We start from the raw sequence: 27,541 nt of genomic DNA, 5'->3' as shown, positions 1-27,541 counted from the left end.
CTTAACTTCATGCTCCCCCTTGTCCTCCTCAACTAAGCCCACCTCGAGGTTCCCCACCCCCCGCCACCAACTCTCCACCAAATCCGTCCGATTTAGAAATTCTGGAGCCGCCGATGGATGTGCCTTACGGCAAACTGTGCCTATCTTCACGACGGCCCTGTGAAGCGAGTAGTATTATCCCATTTTTCCGAGTTGGAAACTAAGGTTCACAGACGATTCAGATCCAGATCTGTCTGGTTCCCAAGTAGACCTTCTTTTCCCTCCGCCAGCTGGAGGCGCAAAGGGCCAGGAAAGCGGAGTGTTAGGCTCGCAGACTAGGTGTCCAGCAGCCGAGACCCCGCCCAGACTCCGTCCAGGCCCCGCCCCACCGACGGGACCAAGGAGGGCTGTGTCTTAGAGCCCAAAGCTAGATGGGACCTGATGATTGGGTGGGGCGGAAGGATTGGGTAGGGCTTCCCATTGCCCGGCGACCGCGACTTTTGAAGGGGGCGGGGCATCTGGCTCCGCCCCACTACGCGGGCTCAAAGCGGATGGCAGCCGCGGGGGCGGGGTCAGAACTCGGGCGGCGGATCCCAACGCGGCTCTTTGGAGCCCGCCGCGGAGCAGCGCCCCGGTGGGGCCCAGGAGGTACTTGGGACAGCGCGGGGCATCTCGGGCCGGACCAGGCGGGGGGCAGAGGCCTAATGGGGACCCCAGAGGGGGCTGGGGGTCGTAACCAGCTCTGCAGTTCCTCCGAAGGGCCGTCGCCCCTACCCCCGCCCCCGCCTTCCTGCGGCGAAGCCGGCAGCGGCGGGGCTGATTGGCGCCTGTGCCGCTTCCTGCGCCTGGGACTCGGCCAGTGCTTGGGGCCCAGGCGGGGGCCCAGGGGGAAACTGAGTCACGTTGGGATGGTAGCAGTCCTGTGTGGGAGGCACCACCCCACTGGGCTGCAGGATAAATCCTCTTCCTGGCCATGCTTTGGAGTCCCAGCCCCCACCATTCCCCCAGGGGCCGCGCCCCCGCCCAGAACCCAGCGCTCCCAGGGGTCCTGCCCTGGCTCTCAGTAGCTTCGACTGGGCTTGGAATGGCTAGGATTCGCTCCAGCCGCCTCCCTCCGCACCCCTCCCCCTCGCGGCCCAAGCCCCCGTGTTCTCTCCGAACAGTGTCAGTTTACACGCCTTATATAGTCCGAGCAGGCTCCAGCCGAGGCCTGCCTGTGGGGACCTGGGGGCGGGGGAGAGGAGCGCCGGCCCTGGACTGGCATTGCTGTCCAGACCAAGACTCAAGACTGGCTGGGAAGGAAGTCATGCCAAAGTAGTCCTGCTGTCCACTCCTGGGTGAGAGGAACCTTAACACTGGATGCGGGCTCCCTTCACCCCCCCGCCCCAGTCCTTTGGGGAAGGGGGGTTGCCCCTGTCTTTCCAAAGTCAGTCTGCCAGCTACCAGCCCAGCCCTACCTAACAGGGTGCCTGCCTACCCTCCCCCTGGGTGTGCTCAACGTCTGCCAGTGCTTGCCTGGCACTAGTCCAAGGCTGGTGTCCAGAGTTGGGACTGCCTGTGCACCCACCGTGCATCACTCACCTTTTCTCTCCTCTCAGGAGCAGCACTATGGATTCCTTCAAGGTGGTGCTGGAGGGGCCAGCACCTTGGGGCTTCCGGCTGCAGGGGGGCAAGGACTTCAATGTACCCCTCTCCATCTCCCGGGTGAGCCTAGGTTGAGGGAAGGGTTCCCCTGGGGGTCCCTGGGTACTCAGATCTCCAGTGGGTGGCAGGAGGAGTCTGAGCAGGAATGAGCCGAGGTCATAGACCAGGAGGTGTCCAGGTCCAGAGCTGTGGGCATTTGCCACAAGGACTCCCAACTTGGTAGATACTGGGAAAGAAGCCCTCAGACTTCCACAGCACTACACTGCACCTTCTAGGCTCAGGAGTGTGCCCATTCTTCAGGAGGTGAGCCTGCGGTCTCCAAGAAGTGTCTATAAACTGCTTGAGGAGCAATGTTTGGTGCTAGGCCCCTCGGAGGGCACTCTGACTACAGGAGCTCACTTCATCCTCATTGCCACCTAAGGAATAGCAACTACCACCCTGTTTATTCAAATGAGATAACTCAAGACTCATTGAAGGAACTCTTTCATCAGTTCCATGGCAAAGCAGGCATGGGGCTTCAAACACAGGGATGGCCTGCAGTTTTTGTGGGTGAATAAGGTGCTTCTCTCCAGCCCAGGTGAGGACTTTTATCCCATTCACTGGTTCCATTCAGGATGCAGTGGTCTTTGGGTCCCTAGGGCTCTGACTTCAACTCCCGAGAGCCTGTCCTGGTGAGGGTGGAGCTGGAGGCTGGCTCCTCCCTGTGGCAGGGGGATTGCCTTATAAGCCCAAGAATGCAGCCCCATGCTGGGATAGCCAACTGGTGGCTGGAGTCTGCAGAACTAAAGAAGGCTGGCCTAGGCCTGGAACCCTGAACCCCATCAGTGGGCCCCTCAGCCGATCACCAGGCTGTGGCTATGACTGTGGGATCAGTTGTGGGACACAGAGAACAAAGTGCCTGCCCTGAGAGGGTGAGGCCAGCCCTTGGGTTGGTGTCTCTTGACTGTAGTCTGGGGGTCAGGAGTGGGTGGGGACTTCCTGTCCCCATATCCGCTTGTCCAGAGAGGCCCATCCAGGCTCCTGGTGGGCAGCTATTGGCATGAAGCCCAGGGCAGGCACAGCCTGGAGGGGCCTAGAGAGCCCAGCTTGAGGGGGCCCCAAGGTAGAGTCTGTTGTAGTTGGGCTTGGTGGCCAGGACCTGCAGGCATTCACTGTTCCCAGGGACCCTTCCGTGGGATTTCCTGGAAGCTGCTCTGCCAGCAAGGTAGCTAAGGGCACTGGTGTCCCTACTATTTACACCCAGCCTGTACAGAATACTCAAGCCTTGCCAGCCCTGGGAACTCATCCTATACTCTGCTTCCTGAGAAAGTGCTGGTCAGTGTGGCTGGGAGCTTGGCTGACCTCTGAGCCTCAGTTTCTTCATTGGTGGGGATGGCCAACAAAGCAGCCTAAGGGATGGACTTTCAGATGTGGCCTGTTGGGGGCACTCTGAGCTCGGGCTCTGTTGTCAGCAGCCCCAGCATGTGGGTGGGGTCACTGGCTGAGCCCAGCCCTGGAGTTGGACCTAGGCCCTGGTGGGTGGGAGTGAGGGTGGTCTTTGCAGAGCTGGGTTGGGCCCCCTCCCTCTCTCCTGACCCTAGCATGGAGGAGGAGAGGGAGGGGCTAGGGCTGGCTGGAGGCCCAGGCCTGGGAGATGAGGTAACGTCTGGGACTTGGGGGTTGGGCTGCTCAGTGGAGCCCTCAGGCTGACTCACCCCCTACTCCGTGTAGTGTCCAGCCCCCTGGCTTTTCCTCTCCTTGGTCCCTTGGGCCTCCTTGCTTTTCTCTGCAGACACACCCCACCCCCCATCCCCAGGTCTCTTCTGCTTCTGTCTCCACCTCTGACCACTCCTCTGTCCCTCCTGTGTCCTCCTGTCCTCATCCCAGAGAAGGAAGTAGTTGCCAGTTCCCCATCCCCTCTCTGGGAGCCAACAGCTCCAGCTCAACCTGAGACTCCCACCTCCATGGGCTTAGCCCACACTTCCCCGGAGCGAGCTGTGTGGGTAGGGAGTGGCCAGACCAGATTTCCCTTCTACTGACTCACTGTGACCTTGAGTAAGTCACTTCCCCTCAAGGGCATCACTCACCCATGCCCATTATAAGGGGTTGAATTGAACTAGAGGTAAGATAGGGGATCCAAGCCCCAAAGCCAGCTTGAGGGTCAGAGAATCTTTCCATTCAGAGGGCTGACCTCTGAGCCCCAGCTCTCAACAATTCCCTGGTGGCTCAGATGGTAAAGAATCCGCCTGCAATGCAGGAGACCTGGGTTCGATCCCTGGGTTGGGAAGACCTCCTGGAGAAGGAAATGACAACCCACTCCAGTATTCTTGCCTGCAGAATTTCATGGACAGAGAAGCTACAGTCCACGGGTTAACAAAAGAGTCAGACACAACTGAGGGACTAACACTTTCACTTTACTTTTCTCAACAGAGGTGCCTTAATAGGGTGGAGCCTGAGCCTGCCTCTTGAGTTGCTAGCTAGGCAACTAGAAGCAAGTTACTTAACCTCTCTGTTTTCCCATGTATAAAATAGGTATATTCCCAGGCTCTCCTCCACAGGGTTTTTGGAGGATTCAGTATGTGGTAATACTAGGTACTCGATAAATGTAAACTGCTGTTAGTACTTAGCAAGTAAAGAAAAGGCCACCCAGCTGTCTTACCCTTCTAACTTCTGAAGCATGAGGTAGAGCCATCAAACCAAGCTCTCCCTTCTTGCCCTAGTGCCATCAGTCTCTGGGTCTGACCCCTCTGCCACCTCTCTGGAACCTCTTACCGCCTGAACTCAGATTCTGAGTGTCGGCCCACCGAGGAGCCTTATGGGGTCACAGGCAGCCTGTACTCCGCAAACCTCCCCAACTTGTGAAGTGTGGTTCTACCCCCCAGTACTTCCGCACAAGCCAGCTCAAGGCCAAGCGCGTTGCCAGATGGCCAGGCAGACCTGCGGGCTTAGACTTACCAACAGCAGTGCTACTTCTGCCTGTGTTGTTGCCACTAGGCTAGAGGGCTGGGAGGGCCCAGTTGGGTTCTTCAGGGTCACCTGTATCCATACACTGGGAGATACCCCACCCTGGGCCATAAAACTGGTGCTTCCTAACCTTGAGAACAATTCTTTCTGCACTTGAGGTCTTCATAAGTAATTGGATTCTCTCACACCCTAGGCAGCCCATTCCTCTCTGTTTTCGCCAAAGCCCCCCACTTCCCAGAAGTCATCTTCATGGTTTCAGCTCATGCATATGCCACAAGCATACATGCACATTTCATGCCCACATGCACAGGCCAGAGGGCAGGTCTGGTGGGTGGAATGGCCTGGGCAAGAGGCCAGCAGGGGCCTCAAAAGCTTTGGTCGGAGCTGAGACACTTGGGTTTTAGCCTGAAGGTGGCTATGTGTTGATGTCAGCAGCTTCTGAAACGTGAGGAGGGTCCCTGGAGGTGAATGAATGTATAAGCGGAGTGTTTGAGGTGATGGTGAAGCTCAAGGGAGCCCCACCCCCTCCCAGATGGCTTTAGTATTCAACAGTAGTCCAGAAACACATTGAATGAAGAGACCCCTGGGTTCTGCGAGCGGGGCAGCTGAGGAAGGGCAGGGTTGGCTGCTGTTTGCCTGAGTTTGGTCTGCAGAGTCTTGGCCCTTCATGACCCTCCATCTCTCCATAGCTCACCCCTGGAGGTAAAGCTGCACAGGCTGGCGTGGCCGTGGGTGACTGGGTACTGAGTATTGATGGAGAGAACGCGGGGGGCCTCACACACATCGAAGCCCAGAACAAGATCCGTGCCTGCGGGGAGCGCCTTAGCCTTAGCCTCAGCAGGTAAGCCTGAGCTGAGCAGCCCCGGCAGGTGGGCGTGCCCTTGGGCGTGGCCCATCATCACCACTTCCCCTTCTCTTCTAGGGCTCAGCCTGCTCAGAGCAAACCGCAGAAGGTAGGGGATGGTCTTGGGATATGTGGGCAGCAGGCGGGGTGGGACTGGACATCCAGGCTCACCTGCCCTCCCTGGTGCAGCCTTGGTACCCGCCGCCCCCCCTCCCCCATCCCTGGCCGGGAGTAGAGGGTGGACGCCAGAGCTGGGGAGTCTGGGAACTGGGAGTTGGGCCAGGGACTGCCGCACGGTCAGAGCACCATGCATGTCTGCCTGTTGGTCCATCCGTCTGCCTGCCTGCCTCCTTCCCTCTCTCCGGCCGGCCTGTGCTGCAAGCTGCACTAGCCCACCCGCCCTCGGACTGCGTGGGCTGAGATCATTGCTCCCAAATGGGCCCCTTGAAACTTGAGTCGCCCCTCCCCGGAGCCTCAGGCCAGATGTGTGGGGGTAGGGCTGGAGCACCGCTGGCCTCTTCGTGCCAGGGGACGCCCCACTCTGGCCAGATCCCCTGCCGCCTCCCGCCCTGCCCGCCCTCCCCGCTCTGTCTCTGCCCAGGCCCTGGCCCCTGCCGCGGACCCCCCGCGGTACACCTTTGCACCCAGCGCCTCCCTCAACAAGACGGCCCGACCCTTCGGGGCGAACCCGCCCGCAGACAGCGCCCCGCAGCAGAATGGGTATGTCTGTCCTGCCCGTCCACGCCATGTCTCCACCACCGCACGCCCGCCGGCTGCCCGCTGCTGCTCTGCCTGTGCTGCGCCCCAGCCTGGCCGGAACCGTGCGACAGCGACCCCTGGTGGCTGGGGCGGGTACTGCAGGCACAGGGCCCCACCGAGGGTGTGGCTCCTGCCTTGGGCCGGCCCTCCTGGGGGCTGGGAGCAAGGCAGCGCGCCGACCCCTCCTCGGTGGTAGCCTGGGGTTGGGATTTGATGATGGCCGACTGAGCCCAGACACTCAGTGCAGCCTTCCCCCTGGCTATTCTGACCCCTTGCCATCTTTCTTCCTCCCCTTGTCTATCTCTTTGTGCCTTTATCTGTCCATCTGTCTTATTTCCTTCACAGGTGCAGACCCCTGACAAGTCAGTGAGCCCCCTCTGCCTGTCCCTCTCTTCCTTCCTTTTGGCACTCTGGGTGGTGGCCCCTCCCCACTCTGGCTGCCCTCCTTTCACCTTGGTTGCCCTCCTCCCCTCTCACTTCCCTGCCCCACCCCTCACCCAGCAGGGCCCTAGCTTTGCCCTGCCGTCCTCCCATCACTCTAGCCCACCTGTATCAAGTCCGGGGAGGGGTCGCCCCTGCTGCCCACCCCAGCATGAGGTTCTGAGCCACACCCTCCCCACAGACAGCCGCTCCGACCGCTGGTCCCAGATGCCAGCAAGCAGCGGCTGATGGAGGACACAGAGGACTGGCGGCCGAGGCCTGGGACAGGCCAGTCCCGTTCCTTCCGCATCCTCGCCCACCTCACGGGCACCGAGTTCAGTAAGTGCCAGCCCAGGGAAGGGCGGACTCTGCTCCTGGTCCCCAGCCCAGACCCGGGCTTAGCTGGAGCCTGGCTCTGGCACCCTCTACCAGGGCTCAGGGCTGGGGTGGCCTTCTGTCTGCTCTTGGTCAAAGTCTGCCTCTGCCCTCTCAGTGCAAGACCCGGATGAGGAGCACCTGAAGAAATCAAGGTAACAGGACATGCTGCAGCCCCTCCTTCTCATCTCCGGCCTCTCCCATTCCAGCCCTGTCTGCTCCTGGCCATCCCTAGCCAGGTTCATCCTTTCTCCTTCCTTCCTCTGGTCCTCCCTCCCTGCCTCCCTTCCGTCTCTCCTTCCTTCCACTTCCTCCTCCTTCTCTCTCTGCCCCTCAGGGAAAAGTATGTCCTGGAGCTGCAGAGCCCACGCTACACCCGCCTCCGGGACTGGCACCACCAGCGCTCTGCCCATGTGCTCAACGTGCAGTCGTAGCCTGGTCCTCGCCGGCCGGCTGCCCTCTCTGCCTCTTTCTTGCTGTTCCTCCGCCCCAGGGCACCTCCCCTTGGCGCCTCCAGCTTCTGCCTGCCTCACCCATCCCTTTTCTGCCCCTGGACTGAGCCTCCTGCTGGCCTGGCCCCAGCTGCCCTCCTGGCACAGGGCCTGGCTCCATCTGACACTGCTGCCTTCACTCTTTGCCCTGTGGTACTGCTGTCTGCCAGGTCTGTGCTGGCTTTTTGGGCATGAAAATAAACATTCTCAGCCCTGCTTTCTCTGCCTCTGTTCTCTTATCTTTGTGGACTTGGTTTGCATTTGGGGTCAGGGGTGTTAGATGGTTCAGATCCAGTGTGGGCCCTGCCAGTATGGGTCTCAGTGGGTGGGGGTACCCACCAAAAGGGGCCCCTGCCATCAGAAGGACCCTCACGAGCAGCCCCAGAAGCGAGAGCCCTGCTTCACCTCCCAGCCCTGTGCGACAGACCAGCCAGCTGGAACCTGGCCAGGAGAAATTGCCCTACCCATCCATGCCCTGGGGGGACCTGGATCCTCTCTGTCATGCACCCAGGCATCTCTCATGGGGCCAGCAGGACCAAGGTTGGGGGGTGGGGCCATGCCAGGAGCCTCGGCTGTGCAGGGCCTTGAATGACAGATCTTACAGCCAGGTGCCCAGGACGGAAGCCCCAACCCCAGCCTCAGCTACACCCCAGGAACCCTGGCCTGGTGAGAGCGCGTGGACTTGGGGAAGGGTGGGTAACCTCCAGAGGCATGGGGGGCGGGCCCCTCCAAGCTGCCCCGGGCTCTCCCCACTGTCCTGTGGTGTCCCCGGGTACCCCCATGGAGCCACTTTTCCTGGCCTTGGCAGGCCCTACCACCCCCAGTCCCACGAGCCGCCCACCCTGGGCTGTGGACCCTGCATTTGCTGAGCGCTACGCCCCAGACAAGACCAGCACGGTGCTGACCCGGCACACCCAGCCAGCCACACCCACGCCTATGCAGAACCGCACCTCCATCGTGCAGGCCGCCGCTGGAGGGGGCCATGGCGGGGGCGGTGGCAGCAACGGCAAGACTCCCGTGTGCCACCAGTGCCACAAGGTCATCCGGTGGGTGGCCCCGTTCCTTCCTACCCTGGTCTTTTCCTGAACCGGAACTCCAGCCCTGGTGTCTTTGACTGCTGCTCCTCCCATCTATCTCCCTACTCATCTCAGCTGCCCCCTGCTCAGCCTCTCTCCAACATTTGCCCTGGTAAAATGGAGGGGGTGCCAACGACATAGCCAAGCTGCAGCCCTAGACTCGCTGCTCTCTGGGCTAGGAATGGCCTCCCTGCTCCCAGCCCCTCTGCCTTTCTCCTTCCTGCTCACTTGGTCTCTCTCTGCTAAGCCTTTTAAGTTCCTCCCCGTCTGCACTGCTCCCCAGGGCCCAGCCGAGTCCCACAGCCCCCAGAATCGGATCTGTGTCAGGCCCCAGAACCTTCCTAGTTCTCATCCGAGGCGCTGCCTTGCTCTCAACTCCTGTCAGCTCTTAAGCTCTGGAAAGCAACCCCTCGTTCAGACATCCCCATTTATCTGGGATGGCCGGGTCCCTCTCCAGCCTAGATGGAACAGGCCAGCGGAACAGAGTGGGCACCAGGCTCAGCTCAAGTGCCCACTGGTCTTCAGGGCTCACAGGTACTCCAGGCCTCCTGTCCCCCAGGACACCAACCCCTTGGGTTCAACTTATTAGGCTCATGTCAGCAGTCCTCACCCAGTGTCCCCGTCCTCCCTTTTCTGACACTACTCTTCTCCCTCACCTCCTGTCATCAAAACAGTGCAGCTTTTTAAAATATTTATTTGGCTGCATCTGATCTTAGTTGCAGCACATGGAATCTTAGTCACAATGCATGGGCTCTCTAGTTGTGGTACACGGGCTCAGTTGCCCTGAGGCATGTGGGATGTTAGTTCCCCAACTAGGGATTGAACCCGTGTCCCCTGCCTTGGGAGGCAAATTGTTAACCATTGCACCACCAGGGAAGTCCCACAATAGAAACCTTTGTCTTGCTGTTTGATCTTAGGCAAGTCAACATTCAAGCCTGTCTCTTCCCTTTTTGGAGAAGGCCATGGCACCGCACTCCAGTACTCTTGCCTGGAAAATCCCATGGACAGAGGAGCCTGGTGGGCTGCAGTCCATGGGGTTGCTAAGAGTCAGACATGACTGAGCGACTTCACTTTCACTTTTCATTTTGATGCATTGGAGGAGAAAATGGCAACCCACTCCAGTGTTCTTGCCTGGAGTGGGATGGGGGAGCCTGGTGGGCTGCAGTCTATGGGGTTGCACAGAGTCGGGGATGGGGGAGCCTGGTGGGCTGCAGTCTATGGGGTTGCACAGAGTCGGACACGACTGAAGCGACTTAGCAGCAGCAGCAGCAGCTTCCCTGTTTGGAAATGAAGAGAATGAATGTTCTCGTCAAGGTTTCATAATGGGTGTGGGGTAAACACTATGGGGAGTTGGCCATGAACCCCAACTTCATTTGCACCCACTCCTGCTCATTGCCCTCGCTTTCCCCTGCAGGGGCCGCTACCTGGTGGCGCTGGGCCGTGCATACCACCCTGAGGAGTTTGTGTGCAGCCAGTGTGGGAAGGTTCTGGAAGAGGGTGGCTTCTTCGAGGAGAAGGGGGCCATCTTCTGCCCACCCTGCTACGATGTGCGCTATGCACCCAGTTGTGCCAAGTGCAAGAAGAAGATCACTGGCGTGAGTGGGGCTGGCAGCTGGCGGGGGACTAGGAAGGCAAGCCTGACTCTTCAGCATTGAGGAGTGCTGAGCAGCTCCTGGGCTGGGACCCCGTTGGAACCTTACCAGCCTCACAATCGGGCTACTATATCAACCTTACTTTACATTAGCCAGGATTGTCTGAACAGGTGACCTAAATCCTAACTCTAAAGGGCTCAAGCAGGAGAGATTTGGCGCCAGTAGTCAGAAAGGCTGAGGGTTGCTAACATCTGGCCCAGGTGAATGCAGATCCAGGTCGTCAGGAGTCTTTCTTCCACTTGCCTCTGGTTTCATCTGTGTTGGCTTTGTTCCCAGCATGCTTTTCCATAGAAAGTGGCAAAGATGCTGCTACATCAGTGGCTTCAGGGTTACATCTCCCCAGGTTAGCACCGCAGAGAGAAAGAAAGCACCTCTGTGCCAGCTGATGCATCAAGTCCCAGTGCTGATGCTCATTGGCCTGGCTTGCTTCACATGCCCATCTCTGAATCAAGCCCTGTGACTCTAGTTGGTCAGGCCTGGGTGATACCCACCTCTGGAACGGGGTCTGGTGGCCTTGCCTGAACCACCGGACTGGTTCCTTGAAAATAAAACCTAGGTGACATTACCCCAAGAGAGGAGGTAAGTGCTAGTCAGGCCGAAACAAGAGATGGCTACTGTGTTAGGATTGCATTCAGCTTCAGTAATAGAAAAAACTCCAGTATAGAGATTGAAACAGAAGGGGTAATATTTACTTCAATTGCAAGAATGCCAGGGGTAGAACAGCTCATGGATGGCTTTTGGCTTTTCCTGTGTTTTAGTTCTGAAATCCTTAGCCTGTAGGCCTTTGTCCTCAAGCTTATTGTATCATGGTTGCCAGATGACTGCTCAAGCCCCAGGCTCACATTCTTGTTGCAGGTGGGAAGAAGAGGGAAGGAGCAGGCATCTTCTTTTAATAAGGTTTTGCCTTTTGACTCTGGAAGAAAAACCAGGAACTTGCATCTTTATCTCAGTTGTTGGAATTGTTATTGTATGAGCACCTGGGCGAGTGAGGAAAGCTGGCAAATCCAGTATTTTAGCTACTGTTCTCTATAAGAGAGGAAGGCAAAAGGGGGTTGTGACTGGCTTTTGAGAGGCTAATGCAGTCTGCTGCCCTGAATTCGAATGCGTATGAAAAACGGAGTCTCTAAAGATAGGCTTGAAGGACACGGAACTATTGATTTGCAAAGGCAGAAATTTAGGTTCAAAAACTTGTGATTCAAAATCTTATTCTTGGTAATACCCTGGTGGTCCAGTGGCTAAGATTCTGTGCTCCCAATGCAAGGGGCCTGGGTTCGATTTCTGGTCAGGGAACTAGATCTCCTGTGCCACAACTAAGACCCCATGCAGCCAAATAAATAATATATATATTAAAAATCTAGTGTTAAAAAAAATCCTGTTCTTTCTACTGAGTTTAAATATGCAGCAGAGCCTGGCCTGGTCTCCTGCAGGGCAACCTAGCTGCCACCTGGAGCTGGGCTTGGGACTTGGGTCAGCACATGTTATGGGCCGAGAGTGATGCCCTATCTACCATCTCCCATTCATTGTGGACAGTGTGCCCCACATTGGGAATACCCTGTGAAGAGACAGGCATGGTCCTGCCCCCAGGAACTCACACAGAGGAAGGGGACTCCAAGCATGTTGAGGGTGAGCAGCCTAAGGAAAGAAGAGCGTAACAGGCAGGGTGACAAATTGAGGGAGGTTTCAGCTGTGCCTGTGTGGAAACTGAAGTGCAGAGAGAGGCAGAAACTGCCCAAGGCTGCAGAGCATGGGGGCCAAACCAGAGCAGCAACAAGCGCTGCGGACTTCCAGCACTCCCTACTTTTGGATCCATGGGCAGAGCTTCCAGATGTGGCCAGAGAGCTCTGTGCATGAATGTGTGCTAAGTCGCTTCAGTCGTGTCTGACTCTGTGACCCTATGGGCTGTAGCCCACCAGGCTCCTCTGTCCATGGAGACTCTCCAGGCAAGAATACTGAAGTGGATGGCCATCCCCTCCTGCAGGGGATTTTCCCAACCCAGGGACTGAAACTGCATGTCCTACATCTCCTGCATTGGGAGGAGGGTTCTTTACTACTAGCACCACCTGGGAAGCCCAGAGAGCTCCGTAGTAATGGTCATATTAGTGATAATTGCCTTGACCACGAGTGACAGAAAAAATAATGACAGCTGTTTCTCACCTAAGGAAGTCGAGAGGTGGGCAGTTTGGGACATGCAGGCAGATCCAGGCTCCTGTATCTTGTTTCTCCGACATCTTAGCATTGACTTACTTACCATTCATAGTCCAAGATACCTCTTGAGCTTCAGGCAAAATTTCCATGCTGCAATCGGCTTCCTATTCAGTTGCTCAGTAGTGTCAAACTCTTTATGACCCCACGGACTACAGCACACCAGGTTTTCCTATCCTTCACTATCTCCCAGAGTTTGCTCAGACTCATGTTCATTGAGTTGGTGATGCCATCCAACCATCTCATCCTCTGTTGTCTGCTTCTCTTCCTGCCTTCAATCTTTCTGAGCATCGAGGTCTTTTCCAGTGAGTCACCTCTTCATATCAGGTGGCCAGAGTATTGGAGCTTCAGCCTTAGCATCAGTCCTTCCAATGAATATTCAAGGTTGATTTCCTTTAGGATTGACTGGTTTGATCTCCTTGCTGTCCAGGGGATTCTCAAGAATCTTCTCCAGCACTACAGTTCAAAAGCATCTTTCTTTAGCATTTAGCCTTCTTTATGGTCTAACTCTTACACCTGAACATGACTACTGGAAAACTATAGCTTTGATTATACAGACCTTTGTCGGGAAAGTGATGTCTCTGCTTTTTAATATGCTGTCTAGGTTCATCATAGCTTGTCTACCAAGGAACAAGCATCTGTCTTTTAACAAGCACCTGGCTGCAGTCCCTGTCCACAGTAATTCTGGAGCCAGGGAAATAAAGTCTCTCACTGTTTCCATTTTTTCCCAGTCTATTTGCCATGAAATGATGGGACCACATGCCATGATCTTAGTTTTTTGAATGTTGAGTTTTAAGCCAGCTTTTTCACTTTCCTCTTTCTCCTTCATCAAGAGGCTCTTTAATTCCTCCTTGCTTTCTGCCATTAGGGTGGTATCATCTGTATATCTCAAGTTGTTGATATTTCTCCCAGCAAGCTTGATTTCGGCTTGTGGTTTATCCAGTCCAGTATTTTGCATCATGTACTCTGCATATAAGTTAAATAAGCAGGGTGACAATATACAACCTTAACATACTCCTTTCCTAATTTTGAGCCAGTCCATTGTTCCATGTATGGTTCTAAATGTTGCTTCTTGACCTGCATACAGATTTCTCAGCAGGCAGGTCAGGTGGTCTGGTATTTCCCATCTCTTTGAGAATTTTCCACAGTTTGTTGTGATTCACAGTCAAAGGCTTTAGTCAATGAAGCAGTAGATGTCTTTCTGGAATTTTCTTGCTTTTTCTATGATCCAACAGATATTGGCAATTTGATCACTGGTTCCTCTACTTTTCTAAATCCACCTTGTACATCTGGAAGTTCTTGGTTCACATACTGTTGAAGCCTAGCTTGAAGGATTTTGAGCATTGTCTTGCTAGCATGTGAAATGAGCACAATTATGTGGTAGTTTGAACATTCTTTGGCATTGCCCTTCTTTGAGATTGGAATGAAAACTGACCTTTTCCAGTCCTCTGGTCACTGCTGCATTTCCCAAATTTGCTGACATATTGAGTGCAGCACTTCAATAGCATCATCTTTTAGGATTTGAAATAGCTCAGCTGGAATTCCATTACCTCCATTAGCTTTGTGCATAGTAATGCTTCCTAAGGCCTACTTGACTATACTCCAGAATGCCTGCCTCTAGGTAAGTGACCACACCATCATGGTTATCCAAGTCATTAAAACCTTTTTTGTACAGTTTGTGTATTCTTGCCATCTCTTCTTAATCTCTTCTGCTTCTGTTAGGTCCTTGCCATTTCTGTCCTTTATTGAGCCCATCTTCACATGAAATATTCCCTTGGTATCTCTTAATTTTCTTGAAGAGATTTCTAGTCTTTCCCATTCTATTGTTTTCCTCTATTTCTTTGCATTATTCACTTAAGAAGACATTCTTATCTCTTCCTGCTATTTGGAACTCTGCATTCAGTTGGGTATATTTTTCTCCTTTGCCTTTCGCTTCACTTCTTTTCTCAGCAAGAAATTGGAAAAGGAAGGAGTGGAAGGTTCTTGGGAGCCATCTTTAGAAGATAAGTTCAATTCAGTCGCTCAGTCGTGTCTAACTCTTCGTGACTCCATAGACTACAGCATGCCAGAGAAGGACAGGGAGCTGTCCTTCAACTCCCGGAGCTTGCTCAAACCCGTGTCCATCAAGTCGCTGATGCCATCCAACCATCTCATCCTCTGTCATCCCCTTCTCCTCCTGGCTTCAATCTTTCCCAGCATCAGGGTCTTTTCAAATGAGTCAGCTCTTCACATCAGGTGGCCAAAGTATTGGAGTTTCAGCTTCAGCATCAGTCCTTCCAATGAATATTCAGGACTGATTTCCTTTTGGATTGGGCTGTGGGTGCCATCCAGCCCTTCTGCTTCCATCCCATAGCCCGGAACTCAGTCACATGACATTACTGAGCTGCAAGGGAGGCTGGGAAATGTCTCTTTGGTACAGCTATGTGCCCAGCAAAAAGTGAGGATTCCATCAGTAGACTAGAAGGGGAGAAAGGATATTATCACAGTTTTGTGTTGTGGGTCACTTTCTATGTGTGGGCATCCAGCTTCACAATTATACTATGAAGTCAGTTTGATTATTCTCATCTTACAGATGAGGAAATTTTGCCCAAGATTACAGTCATTTCCCCACCAGCCTAATCGATCCTGTGTTGGACTGTTCTATCAGAATGGGCTGGAACCCAGGACTTTTCTTTTTTAAATTTTATTTATTGATTCATTTGTGGCTGCACTAGGTCTTCATTGCTGTGCAGGCTTTTCTCTATTTGCAGCAAGCGGGGGCTACTCTCTGGTTGCGGTGTATGAGCTTCCCATTGAGGTGGCTCCTCTTGTTGTGGAGCACAGGCTCACTAGTTGTGGCACACGGGCTTAGTTGGCCCATGGCATGTGGGATCTTCCCTGAGCAGGGATTGAACCAGTATCCCCTGCATTGGCAGACAGACTCTTAACCCCTGGACCACCAGGGAAGTCCCCCCAGGACCTTTCTTAAGCTGGCATCTGGATTTGCTTCCCACAGATCAAGGCCCTTACGTTCTGTTCACTGACAGCCCCGCCTACATTACATCGCACTCTCGTCCTGCCCTGCCCCAGTTCTAGGTGGACAAAGTTAATGCCCAGGCTGCAGATACCGAGGCAAGGCTCACAGAGCCTGACTAGCTCCTGGGTCCTAGAGTATGCCCAGAATAAGGTGGCAAGCCTTGCTCCTGCCCCAGCCCAGTGGTTCCACATATGGCCCAGGGGTACTCAGCTTCCCCTCTTGCAGGGGCTGCGAGGGGGCTGACAGATCACACCTTCTAGCGGGGTCAGTGAGGAGTGTGTGCGGGGTGATGGGCAGGAACCTAACTGTCTCACTTTACCATGGGCTTCAGGCTCTTAGAGCTCAGAGCATGGGGAAACACAGGACCATCTGGTTGATTCAGCAGACTTGGAGGGGAACTCTGGGGGATGGGATGGACACATTAGAGGGGACGTGTCCTAGTCTGGGGACCCTCTGGAAGACTGTTGTCAAGCCTTGCTACTCACCACCAGCCCCCGTCACTCTGGGGCTTCAGCGACACAGGCAGCTCCATCTTTTCAATGCAATGTTTCCTTCACCGCGGGCCTTTGCATGGGCTGTACTCTGATAGAAATACTCATTAGCACTCTCTTTACCTCATTCCTTCTCATCTGGGATTCAAATAACACTTCCTCAGGGGCACTTTCCCTGATACCCACCCTCCCACCTGGCCAGGCTCCCCACTGTTTGCTACTGCCCTCCAATCCTTTTGTCCCATCTCTTCTCCAGTGTGAAATTCATGGGCTGGGACCAGGGCTCTTTTGCTCATGTGTAATGCTGTACCTCATATATAGGAAGGGCTTCCCTGGTGGCTCAGTTGGTAAAGAGTCTACATGCAATGCGTGAGACCTGGGTTTGATCCCTGGGTCAGGAAGATTCCCTGGAGGAGGCCATGACAACCCACTCCAGTATTCTTGCCTGGAGAATTCTATGGACAGAGGAGCCTGGCAGGCTACAGTCCATGGGGTCGCACAGAGTCGGACATGACCGAGAGACTAACACACTAACACATGTATAGAAAGTGGTCACTTAACACCTTAAGGAGTGAATGGAAGCGGCCTCTAAGCTGAACTTAATCATCAGTAGGAATTAGCTTGGACGAGGGTCAGGAGAGAATGTTCCAAGCAGAGGGAACAGCTTGTGTCACAAGGCAACGCCCGGGGAGGGTGTGAGACAAGGTGGAATTGAGGGCAGGGGCCACGGTAGGGGTTCCGGAGCTGGGGACTGCTGAGGTCAGATGTGCCTCATCGCGCTTCCCCTGGGACAGGGGGAGACAACTCGAGGAGGGGAACGGAACCGCTAGGCCGGGGTTAGGGTGATGGGACGGGAGGGGCAGACAGATGTAGGAAGCTTTGGGCATAAGGTGGATATGGAGAACTGGCTCAGATACCTGCCTCCCTGTCCACATGCCCACTGGGCCCAGCTCAGGGCTCCCCATGCTCCTGCCGAGACCCTGTCCTGTTGGCCCACAGCCAAGTTCCTTCCCCCAGCCCTCATCTGGGACAGATCACTTTCTCTGGACCTTGCTAAAATGGGAGTGGCAGTAACTTCCTGGCCAGGCTGGTCGTGAGGTATATGTGAGAAATGACAGATTTTTGGGGGACTGTGCCACACACCTTGTGGGATTTTAGTTCCCCAACCACGGATTGAACCTGCACCTTCAGCAGTGAGCAGTGAATCCTAACAACTGGGCCACCAGGGAATTCCCTTGACAGTTTCTATAGTGGGCAACGGACAAGCCAGCTGAGAGCCAGGGGTGCCCCATACTTATGTCTTGCTTTGTCCACACTGTTTCTTTACTTATTATTATTTTTTTAAATGGTTTCTATTTAAAATTTATTTGTTTATTTGTTTTTGGCTCTGCTGGGTCTTCGTTGCGGCACGAGAGCCTTCTCCAGTTGCTGTAAGCAGGGGCTACTCTTCGTTGAGGTGCATGGGCCTCTCACTATGTTTCTCTTGCTGCAGAGCATGGGCCCTGGGGCACAGTCTCAGTAGTTGGCGGCATATGGGTCTGGCTACCTCTGCAGCATGTGGAAGTTTCCCTGACCAGGGATTGAACCTGTGTCTCCTGCATTGGCAGGTGGATTCTTAACCACTGGACCACCAGGGAAGTCTTTTTTTCAAGACTTGTTTTTATTTATTTTTGGCTGCTCTGGGTCTTCGTTGCTGTGCACGGGCTTTCTCTAGTTGCGGCGAGTGGGGGCTGCTCTCTCGCTGTGGTCTCTTGTTGCAGTTCTTCTCCTGTGGTGGCACACGGGCTCTAGGACACGCAGGCTTCAGTGGTTGCAGCCTGAGGGCTCAGTAGCTGTGGTGCACAGTTTTGGTTGTCCCTCGGCGTATGGGATCTTCCTGGACCAGGGATCGAACTCGTGTCCTCTGCATTGGCAGGCAGGCTCCTAACCAGAGAAGCCTCCGTTTCATTTTTGAAGTAACAGCCAATTTTGAAAAATTGGATTTGACTTTAACACCTGGATTTCAACCTGAGCCTTATAGGCATTCCTGAATGAAGCGGTCAGCACCCCGCCCTGCACACGCAACACGTGCTCTCCCATGACACAGTCCCCGCCTTGCCCCACTGTGTCTGCCACCTAGCCTTGGCAGGCACTGGGTCTGGGACCCCTGGCCTCAGATGTGGGACCATCCTTACGGCAACCCGGCAAAGCTGGGATCAGGTTCCCAGTTCAACAGTGAAGGAGCCAAGTGTCATGAGGAGGTAAAGCTGTTGGGCAAGCCACCCAGCTAAGATCTGGCTGAACCTACGATCTGACATCCCTTAGGGCTCCACACTGCCTTCTGCCTGCTCCAGGCATGAGTGCTGCTCACCTGGTTGGCCCCAGGGAGAGCTCAGCCCACCTGTGTCCTCTGCTCTGTCAGGCCTCCAGTAGAGCAGGTTAACTTAGCTCACAAGCACTCATGATGCCTACCCATGGGCCAGGCACTATTGGGATATACCAGCTAACAGAAACGTGAATAGTTCATGCCCTCTGGGACCTCATACTAGATCGGGAAGAAGGCGATAGAGAGCAGACAATAAGCAAGAGACGCAAGAGGTAAATTACCTGGTGGCATACTAGTATGGGGGGCTTCCCTAATGGTTCAGATGGTAAAGAATCCGCCTGCAGTGCAGAGACCCAGGTTCGCATGGGTCAGGGAGATCCCCTGGAGAAGGGAATGTCAACCCACTCCAGTATCCTTGCCTGGAGAATTCCATGGACAGAGGAGCCTGGCGGGCTACAGTCCATGGGGTTGCAAAGAGTCAGACATGACTGAGTGGCTAACACACACACATGTTAGTACGGGAAGAAATGCAGGGTTCAAGCTACTGGAAGCATGGCCTTGGGAAAGGGGGTTGGCATATGAGCTGATCGTGTCAGCGTGGGCCTTAAGGAGAAAGTGACCTTTGGGCAAAATCTTGAAGAGGGTAAGGGCTGAGCCTAGCAGATATCTGGGCGAAGCAGTCCAGGTAGAGGGGGCAGCTGGTGGGAAGCCCTAAGATGGTATGCCCGGTGCATCAACCATGGACAGGAGGCCACGTGGCGGGAGCAGAGGGACGGAAGTCAGTCTTGCTGGCCTCTGGGCCTTTCCCCGGGCTTTGCCCTTTGCTCAGAGCAGTGTGGACTAGGCAGGGTTTCAAGCAGAGGAGAAGCTGGCCGAGCACAGGTTGATATCAGGCTGTCAGGGGCAGAGGAAGGAGCACAGAAGCCAGTTTTGTGCACTCATACAGGTCAAAGGTTCCTAAGGCTCACATTCCACATCAGGGAGGCTGTGAGAAGTGGCCAGTATCTGGATGTATTTTGAAGGAGAGCCCAGCCGGATTTTGGTGTGGACCGGAAATAAGGGACATAGCAAGGAATTTGGCCCGTGCAGATGGAGTCACCATCCACTGAGACACGCTGTGGGAATGTGCAAGGGGGAGTGTGTGGAGATTAGGAGCAGAACTTCAGATGTAGCCTAGTGAACAGCCACCAGTTGGTAGCTCAGCTGGCAAAGACTCCTCCTGCAATGCAGGAGATCCCAGTTCCATTCCTGGGTTGGGAAGATCACCTGGAGAAGAGATAGGCTGCCCACTCCAGTATTCATGGGCTTCCCTGGTGGCTCAGATGGTAAAGAATCCGCCTGCAATGAGGGAGACCTAGGTTTGATCCCTGGGTCGGGAAGATCCCCTGGAGGAGGGCATGGCAACCCACTCCAATATTCTTGCCTGGAGAATCCCATGGACAGAGGAGCCTGGTGGGCTACAGTCCATGTAGTCGCAAAGAGTTGGACACAACTGAGTGACTAAGCACAGCACAGCACAGTGGATGTCCCCAGGGATGCCTTGGGGTTGGAGAGAGAAAGTGGGAGCAGTGGGTGTGCAGATCAAACATTTATCTGGAAAGAAAGGGGGCCCCAGCCAGCCTGCTTCTGTCCCGGGCTCTGGAGAGGAGGTGCCAAGCTGCCAAGCGCCTGTTGCTTCCTCTCAGGAGGTCATGCACGCCCTGAAGACGACCTGGCACGTGCATTGCTTCACCTGCGCGGCCTGCAAGGCGCCCATTCGGAACAGGGCCTTCTATATGGAGGAGGGGGCCCCCTACTGCGAGCCAGGTATGGCTGGGACGGCTGAGAGGGCGGGCTGTGGGCAGGGGGGAACCCAAGTCCCCCCGCCACTTTGCTTCTCTCTGCGTCTCCAGACTATGAGAAGATGTTTGGCACAAAATGCCGAGGCTGTGACTTCAAGATCGATGCTGGGGACCGCTTCCTGGAGGCACTGGGCTTTAGCTGGCATGACACATGCTTTGTGTGCGCAGTGAGTACCCCTCTTCAGACCCAGGCCCTGTCCCCAGAGCCCTGTGTTCTTCACCTGCCTCCCTCCCACCCCTGCCTCTGGGATTCCTAAGAGGTTGGGAAGGGCCCTCTCCTGCTACCCCCACCCCTCGTAACTGCACCTTGGCCGTTCCCAGATATGTCAGATCAACCTGGAAGGAAAGACTTTCTACTCCAAGAAGGACAAGCCCCTTTGCAAGAGCCATGCCTTCTCCCATGTGTGAGCCCCTCCCACCTACTGCTGCCCACCCCAGCCTACCCAACCTGAGGGGTTTGCTGATTCTGGAACCATCACTCCAGATTTCTGGGTAGGGCTAGCAAAAGTTGCCCTGACCCCGACTCCTGGCCTGAGCCTGGGGTCCCCCGGGCCCCACCCCCTTCACCTCCCCTACTCCCTCCACCACCTTCGCACACTGGTGCTGGCCACACCGGCCCCTGCTCACGTCCAGTGCTACAATAAATCTGTCTCCACCTGTGTCTGGTGTGTGCTTGCCCCGTGCATCAAGAAAGATGTGATCTGAGGCCTGTAGCAGGGTGGAGATTAAATTCTCCAGGGCTGACTGTCCTGGTGGACCCGTGATGGGGACAGGGAGGACTCATGGTCAGCAGGAGGAGGCAAAGGGGAATCTCACGTGTTGGGCCCAGGACCCACAGAAGTTGGAGGTGCCTGGTCTGGCTTGGCTTGGCAGTCAGAGAAGAGGAGTTGGAGGGCATCCTCAGGGGTGTAATGTGGAAAATGGTACACCCAAGTGAGGGTCCAGAGGGGCTGCTGCCATCCTATGCTGCAGGCAAAGAAAGGGGGCTGGAGAAGGCAGTCCCCCAGTCCTGGAAATGCCAGCATGCCTGGAAGTGCCAGGATGAGGAGCTGGGACTGCTTCCTGAGGGCACGGTGGGGAGAGCCAGGCACAGAATGTTCAGATCTGTGTTGTAGAAAGAGCTTCTGGGAGCCATGAGCAGGGTAAGCAGAAGGAGAGAGCCTGGGAGGAGGGGCAGGGCTCAGGGGAAGGAAGGAGCAACAAGCCACGTGGCAGCGACTGGTCCCAGGCCTGGAGTAGAGACGTGGGGGATGAGAAGAGAAACACCCGGAGTATACCAGTCATTCCTCCCATTGTCTCATGCAGCAACCCTGGGGGGTTTCTGCACTTAGTCTCATAAACGAAAGCTTAGGAGACCTGACCAGAGTGGCACTGCCCCTGAGCCACGAGCCAGGCCAGCAACCAGGCCTGAAGCTGGGCACACCATCCTGAGACTGGCTAGTGCTGAGCACCACGCTCCAGGGATGCCCCTGCAGAGCTCACCTCTGCCTGCTGCCTCCAAACCTGGAGGCTCTGGAGGTGGCCCCATCTTTCCCCCGGGCCTCTTGCATCCCATTGGTGCCCTCCACTACCCCAAGGGGACTGTCATTCCTTCTATTCCAGGCTTGAACTGGAGAGGGACTGAGGAGAGGCCCCAAACTAGACCAGGAGAACATGGTGCCCCCATAGCCACCTGTCCTCCAGGGCTGGCTGGCATGAGGAACTTTATAGCACATCTGAAGTTGTTGGCGTTCTCAACAGGTACTTGGGCCTGTTCCCTTTAAGAGAAGAGCAGGGCCTCTATGTTGTGTCTTCTCAAGGACCCCTGGAGCAGGAGTGCAGGACTTTGCATGTCACTTTCATGATATCTTGCTGCTTTTGCTGCTGCTAAGTTGCTTCAGTCGTGTCTGACTCTGTGCGACCCCATAGATGGCAGCCCACCAGGCTACCCCGTCCCTGGGATTCTCCAGGCAAGAACACTGGAGTGGGTTGCCATTTCTTTCTCCAATGCATGAAAGTGAAAAGTGAAAGTGAAGTCGCTCAGTCGTGTCTGACTCTTCATGACCCCCTGGACTGCAGCCTACCAGGCTCCTCCATCCATGGGATTTTCCAGGCAAGAGTACTGGAGTGGGGTGCCATCGCCTTCTCCGTCATGATATCTTACAGAGTCTAAAACAGTGCCTAGAACACAGTGGGTGCCCAATGAATGTTTGTTGAACAACTGAATGAGGTGCCTACAAGACATTTAGACAAATCCAGGAAGCAGCTGAAGATTCAAGTCTAGATACACCTTGGATTAAATTTGGGAGTGAGTTCAGGGCAGTCATCGCAGATATTCAACCATTATCACAGAGAGGGGCCCCGGCAGGTCACATGAGGAGCAAAGCGGGTAGGATGTGGTTTTCTTTCAACATAGACATTGCTGGCATATTCAGTGAAGAGTATCTCTCACTTCCACAAGGAAGTGTACTCTCTCCCTCTTCTCTTGAACCATGAAGACCTCCCAGTCCATCCTTGGTTTCCATGGATACAAGCCAGCAAGAGCACAGGGGCGGATGGTTAAGTGCTGGTCTGTGGGGAGCCTTCTGGGGGCAGCCGTGTGGGAATGCTGAACTGTGGCCAGACCTGCCAGTTTACCAACAACATCCAGAGACTGACACTTTTATGTGAAATTTAGTTTTTCAGTGCTGGCAACTAAGATAGATTTTTAAAAATCTTATTAAAAAAATATATATATATACCGTGGGCCAAATCCAGTGTGAAGATGGCCAGGGCCCCAGCCTAGAGAAGACATGAGAGATGGGGAAGCAGCAGCAACATCACAGGGCAGGGCAGAGAAAGCAGAAGGAGCCGCCAGAAGTGGAGGACCACAGCCTCTGGAGGGAGGGAGTTTGGGGCAGGGAAGCCCGGGTGGGCAGGAGTGTTTCCAGAAGTGTCAGCCAGGCAGATAAGGCCGAGGAGTCCCCATGGCATTTTGCAACAAGGTGACGTTTGCCGGATCAGTTTTGCTGAGAGCTGGGGCCAGTGCCAGGTTTGGAGGAAGAAGGGGAGGGTGTAGAGAGTGAGTCGATGAGAGAGTGTGGACAGCTGTCTTAAAAGGCTTGCCTGTGGTGGGCCCTGAGAACCTTAAGCAGCTGTGGTCAGCTGAGCTGCCAGGAAGGGTGGAGGAGGCAGCTTGAAGGCTCCTGCCAGGGGGAGGTGGTTGAAGAATCTGGAGGGCAGATGTAAGGGGAGAGTAAAGGGAAGAGCAGAGAGCTGGGGACTGAATCTCAGGAAAGCAGAGCTTTTTAGATGGAAGTCAAAATGAGCATGGGGCACTTGCTCTGAACAGCTACCTCTCTGCTGGAACCAGAGAAATCACTTAGATGTCATTTAATCATTAAAACATGCTTAAAAGAGATGTCATTCAAGGCATGTTTCAGAGGAGGGACCTGAGGCTCAGAAAGGGAAAGTGACCTCTCCGGAGCTACCCAGCAGCCCAGGTCTAGTCCGAGCTTCCCAGATTAAAGGCGGAGCTGCTTCCCACTGCACCTCCCAGCTCCCCACCCCTCTCCAGCACAGAGCTGCAGGGATCACTGTGTTCTCAAGTTTCAGGTGCAAGGCTATACAGGTGGAGGCCAAGGGTACTGGGAAATGGCTTTGTACCAGTCACGGGAGGCCATTAGCGCCCTGGGAGTGTGCAGTCCCCCCAACCGAGGGGGCAGAGCCCTTGGCAGGGGGCTGAGTGGGCAACTGGAGAGACAGCAGGCCAGGGAGGGGCTTTTTCCAGTTCTGAGCGGCTTGCACTCATTTGAAATCAGCAGGGAGACAGGCGGTGGAGAATAGGGTATACAGGCAAGGACTGACGAGTCTCGATTCTGGTGCTGCTTCTCTGTGCTGGGCCCCACGTGGGCCTTGGAACACACACAAGGCACACAAGGTCCTGCTACAGGAAGGGAGCTGAGGCGAGGGACTAGGGGGCCTAGCCCCATGGAGCGGCCACGGAGGCTAGGATTCAGGCCTGAGTTGTCCTGAATCCAAAGCCAAACCTGAGACTGGGGGAAGAGTTCTTCCCCAGCTGGGAAAGTGGGGCAAGGTAGGGGGTTCCGGGGGCTTCTGGTGGGGCAAGAGGCAGCTTTCTGGGAACCTGCAGAGAACTCAGGAGGCTGGGACCAGCCCTGAATAGCCAAGAAGGTCCCAGGACCAGGACCTGGGGGCACTAGAAGGTCAACTTTGTTTTCACCCTTGTCTCTTGCCACTGACAAAAATGACTATTACTTGGAGATGGGTCAACTAGGAAGGACTCTCAGCTGCAATTCAAACTAGTTTAAGAAAAAACAGGGATAATTTATCTCATTTAACTGAAAAGGTCAATGGCTTCAGACACAGCAGGATCCAGTACCCATGGACGTCAGGATGTTTTCAGGAGTCTGAGTCCCTGCCCTCCTCCTTTTCTCAGTTCTGGCTTTAGTCTCAAGCAGCTCATCCCATTATCAGCAAAAATGCCCCTCAGCCAGCGCTAGTCCCACATCCTGCCAGCTCAGCAGCCCACCAGAGACTCTTGATGGTTCCAGCAAAAAGTCCCAGGGCTGATACCCATTGGACTTAATGGGATCATGTGTCCACTTCTGAAGCAGCCACTGGTTCTGACCCACTGGCCTGAATCACATGCTGTTCTCTGGAGCCTGCATTGGAAAAATCAACTGGAAGGTAGGCAGGGATGGCTGACCATGGATGTCCACTGTGCTGGGCAGACATCTCGCTCTGCACACTCAGGATCCCTGCGCCCCAGACTCCTTCCCTTGGCCCCACAGCTGTAGCCTTAGGAACTACTTCTGACCAAATTCCAGGCCAGGCTAGCCCCTGGATGTAGAAATAGGGGTGCTAGAAGGAGAAGCAGGGAGAGTGCGTGCTGTGCTGAAGGGATGCAGGACAGACAGGTTTCGGTAAGGACTTTGTCACTCTGTGCCTCACAGGGTGAGTCGCTGCCCCTCTTTGAGCCTTGGTTCTCCCATTTGTGAAATAGTAATGATAGCCAACATGTCAATAGCACCTACTATGTGCAGCTGCCGTTTTAAATGCTTTCAGATACTTTTTTCTTAAATCCTCAACAAACCCTATGATGTGGATACCATCATTATCATCCCCATTTTACAGCGAGACAAGAAAGGTCAAGCAGAACAGTCTAAACTCACACTGAAGCAAGGTCTGTGCAACTCAGGAGCAGAGCTAAGTGGTGAAAGTGGCTGGGCCCATGCCAGAGGCAAGATCTGAAAAGTGATGGGAGCATTGTAATGATTAGGGCAAAACTTCTGAAGGTATGCTTGGTAGGAATCTGCAGAGGCAAGGTGAGGGCAGAGAAGGCTCCAGATGCTGAAAAAGTCCTGAAACCTACATGTCAGTCTTGAAGCCTTATCTGAGAGGTGTGGGGGAGCACAGAGCAGGAAGATGGGCGTGGGAGGGTGGGGCTGCACGAAGGTGGGTGTGGGAGGGTAGGGCTGCAAGGAGGAAGGGGAAGGGGTTTTTGCTTTCTAAGCCTTCACTCTCACATTTTATCCTCACAACACGTTATCAAAGAGGAAATTTAGGGAAAGCATTTTACTCAAGGTCACACAGCAAATGACCAGCCTCGGGATGTGAATCCTCCTTCTTTCTTAGCTTTCCACTCTGGGGACTTGAGAAGCCATTGGACAAGCCTCCCAATGCTGGAGGGGGCAGCGGGAGCAGCTGGGAGAGGGGACAAGCTCAGGATCTTGGGGAGGGAGACTTGAAGGGTGATCAGTGCTGGGAGTGGCAGACACAAAAGCCTGGTGGGAGAGCTTCCAAGGAGGCACCCAGCACCCACCCACCATGGCTGAGCATGTGGGTTTCAGGGCTTTGCAGAGGAGGGAGTGATCATTAGTCACCCTGTTCCCACTGGTTGAGGAAACTGAGGACTACAACGGGGCCACTGAATTTGGCAATTTAGGGGTCCCTGGTGACCTCAGCCAGAGCAGTGCCAGAGACCATGCGGGAAGGAGGCAGAGTACAGGTAAATTATAGGATATGATGATGCGAAGGGGTGAAGGGTGGGCTCCAGGGAATATGAGCAGGGAACCTCGTTGCTCCTCTGAAAATAGAGAAAACTGGGCATGGGGCATATGGGGACTCTCTGTACTATCTTTGTAATTTTTCTGTGAATTTCAAGCTGTTCTAAAATTAAAAGTTTATTTAAAAATATAGATGGCAAAGAGGTAAGAGTGGGTGTGGCTAGAATTTGTAGGTGGCTGGGGGAGGCAGGAATTTGAGAAAGAGAGCCCGCAGGTGCAGGCAGGGCTTCTGTGTTTTGGATGTGAAACTGAGCAGGAGGCTGGCGTGGGGGCTTTGGGATGGGGAAATGAAAGCTGGGAAAAGTCAAAGGAAGCAGGAAGGGGCTGAGGCCTGAGATCCCTCGACCTACCCTTCCCAGGCACCCTTCAGTCCCGCTGTGGAGTCTTCCTCTCTCCCTAGAATCCCACGGATTCTGCTGGGGACTTGCTCCAAGTAGGGGCCCTGGAGAAACTGACAGGACCAGGGGTCCAGGGGCATAGTGCTGAGAATTCCCTAGGCGGGGGCCTGTGGAATCTTTTGAGTTTTAAGGGGTTCTTCGTACTCTAAAGTGCTGGGATCCACTGCTGGAGATCAGTGTGCATACTTCTTTCCTCTTCTTGGTCCAGCTGGTTGGTTACGCAGCTCAGAATTTGGAGGCCCAGCCCCACCACCTCCCAGATTGGACCAGAAAAAGTCTGCTCAGGTTCTGCCACCGCCTCTGGGAAGACAGGGGTGGGAGGTTTTGCAGGTGGTGATCAAGGCTTCTGAGAGCTGCAGAGGGTTTCAGGAGCTCAGCTTAGACAGGAGCAGAGTTGCTCCAGGAGGCCCTGGCAGTGGTACCACTTCCCTGCAAGAGACTCCTCTGAGGCCCCAGTGTTTTCTGGGTTCAGAGCTTTGGGAACTAAAGGTGCCAGGGGACTGGCCCCAGAGCGTCCTTGGAGAAGTCCTGCCCTGGGAGTCTGGGGTTAGATGCTGCTTCCGGAACTCTACTTGGGATTCCTCTGGGAGACCTGAGGCTTGGGAGAGAAGGCAAAGGATTTCCTAGGCTGGCCTCACTTAAGAGGGCTCAGGGGGCAGCTGGTGGGGGAGGGGTGCTCAGTATACAGTGGGGCGGAGATGAGTTAGAGGTTGGGAATGTCGGAGTAGGAAGCCGAGAGTGGTCTAGGAGGCAGGGGTGGAGGGGTGTGGTTGAAACAAAGATCAGAATAAGACCAGCACAGGCTGGAATAAGGAAGGTGCAGCTAGGGATGGGGTCTGACGAATGGCTAGGGGTTTGCGCCAAGCGTACGGTTGGGAGTGGGGCTGCTGCTGGGAGGAGAAAGAAATGAGGATGGAAAAAAAAAAAAAAAGAAATGAGGATGGGCTACAGATGGGCCAGGGGTTGGGGATGGAGGTTGGGATGGACCAGGGATGGGGGTGAGGCTGGGGTGGAGGGAGATCAATGAAAGACAGAGTGGGGCTGGGCCGGATTGGAAT

The 27,541-nt window shown here is 54.7% G+C and overlaps 1 protein-coding gene across 14 annotated transcripts; it reads left to right on the top strand.

Annotated features, from left to right (window-relative positions):
- The first annotated feature begins 550 nt into the window (after positions 1–550).
- Positions 551–20,699, top strand: PDLIM7 (PDZ and LIM domain 7). 14 transcript variants are annotated; one of them, XM_086410952.1, is made up of 14 exons: positions 551–627; positions 1,167–1,316; positions 1,578–1,683; positions 5,256–5,407; positions 5,489–5,519; positions 6,515–6,531; positions 6,792–6,928; positions 7,083–7,119; positions 8,060–8,121; positions 8,264–8,501; positions 9,946–10,126; positions 19,883–20,003; positions 20,090–20,205; positions 20,360–20,699. In XM_086410952.1, the coding sequence occupies exons 3-14, from the start codon at positions 1,588–1,590 to the stop codon at positions 20,444–20,446; spliced, it is 1,275 nt and encodes a 424-aa protein (XP_086267078.1). In that variant the 5' UTR covers positions 551–627; positions 1,167–1,316; positions 1,578–1,587; the 3' UTR covers positions 20,447–20,699. The 14 variants fall into 14 exon arrangements, 13 of the variants coding, with proteins under 13 accessions (XP_086267078.1, XP_086267074.1, XP_086267072.1 ...); XM_086410948.1 differs by lacking the exon at positions 6,515–6,531 and adding an exon at positions 6,012–6,130; XM_086410946.1 differs by lacking the exon at positions 6,515–6,531 and adding an exon at positions 6,012–6,130 and having other exon boundaries at positions 7,967–8,121.
- Positions 20,700–27,541: the final 6,842 nt, after the last annotated feature.

This window comes from Bos grunniens, chromosome 7 (genome assembly GCF_055505025.1).
Source record: "Bos grunniens cultivar Pamir isolate PY7600 chromosome 7, Bosgru_T2T1.0, whole genome shotgun sequence".
NCBI classification, from domain to species: Eukaryota; Metazoa; Chordata; class Mammalia; order Artiodactyla; family Bovidae; genus Bos; species Bos grunniens.
The sequence above is the reverse complement of the archived record's forward strand: the minus strand, read 5'-3'. Positions and strand labels throughout refer to the sequence as shown.

What these genes read in the sequence shown, in the direction of transcription:
- PDLIM7 (XM_086410945.1), top strand. Translation starts at nt 1,588, where the DNA reads ATGGATTCCTTCAAGGTGGTGCTGGAGGGGCCAGCACCTTGGGGCTTC. An exon ending in CCTCACGGGCACCGAGTTCA is followed by an intron (nt 6,929 to 7,082) that starts GTAAGTGCCAGC and finishes CTGCCCTCTCAG; the next exon opens with TGCAAGACCCGGATGAGGAG. An exon ending in GGCCCCCTACTGCGAGCCAG is followed by an intron (nt 20,004 to 20,089) that starts GTATGGCTGGGA and finishes CTGCGTCTCCAG; the next exon opens with ACTATGAGAAGATGTTTGGC.